This window comes from Penaeus monodon, chromosome 25, assembly GCF_015228065.2.
Source record: "Penaeus monodon isolate SGIC_2016 chromosome 25, NSTDA_Pmon_1, whole genome shotgun sequence".
Taxonomy (NCBI): domain Eukaryota; kingdom Metazoa; phylum Arthropoda; class Malacostraca; order Decapoda; family Penaeidae; genus Penaeus; species Penaeus monodon.
The window spans coordinates 17816665-17817163 of NC_051410.1; the positions used below are offsets into that span (position 1 = coordinate 17816665).

General features: G+C 36.3%; 1 protein-coding gene across 1 annotated transcript in view; it reads left to right on the plus strand.

The window, feature by feature from the left end:
* LOC119589335 (ankyrin-3-like) overlaps positions 1 to 499 on the plus strand; it is a gene marked incomplete at its 3' end in the record, with an annotated part of 8221 nt that overhangs the window by 2195 nt on the left and 5527 nt on the right. Inside the window, 1 exon segment of the mRNA XM_037937955.1 lies at positions 377 to 478. Within this exon segment, the coding sequence (XP_037793883.1) occupies positions 377 to 478 (102 nt within the window).

The window sequence follows — 499 nt, forward strand, 5'->3', positions numbered from 1 at the left end:
TGATATGGTAACCTGAAATCCGAAATGTTTATAAAGCGGATTGTTGCTTACAGTTCAGTAACAGTAGTATAAGCAGTGCAACATTTCAGATAGTTACGACTTACATGTCAAAAGTTCGCATTGTATCTAATATCCGTGTTTATGAGTGACGTGTATTATCCATCTAATTATATATCTACCTGTCTGATGGCCACTTTCCTTATCAACAAGTGCAATAAGTCTCAATCTTACATTTAACAGGATATATTTACAAACCAGTCAGTATTAATACAGGTTACATATATTAAGTATTTTCTACGTGACGTTTTTTTATGACGCTTATTATGAAATCCTGAAAGAAGAAAAAGTAATAACAGAAAATATGTTATCATTCAAGGTTATACGGCGCTGTTTATGGCCACGTGGAATGGACAACCGCAGATAGTCAAGGTTCTCCTCGACCACAACGCCAACCCGAACTACACTACTCCTAATACAAGTGAGTTCGAGACTGAGCTGG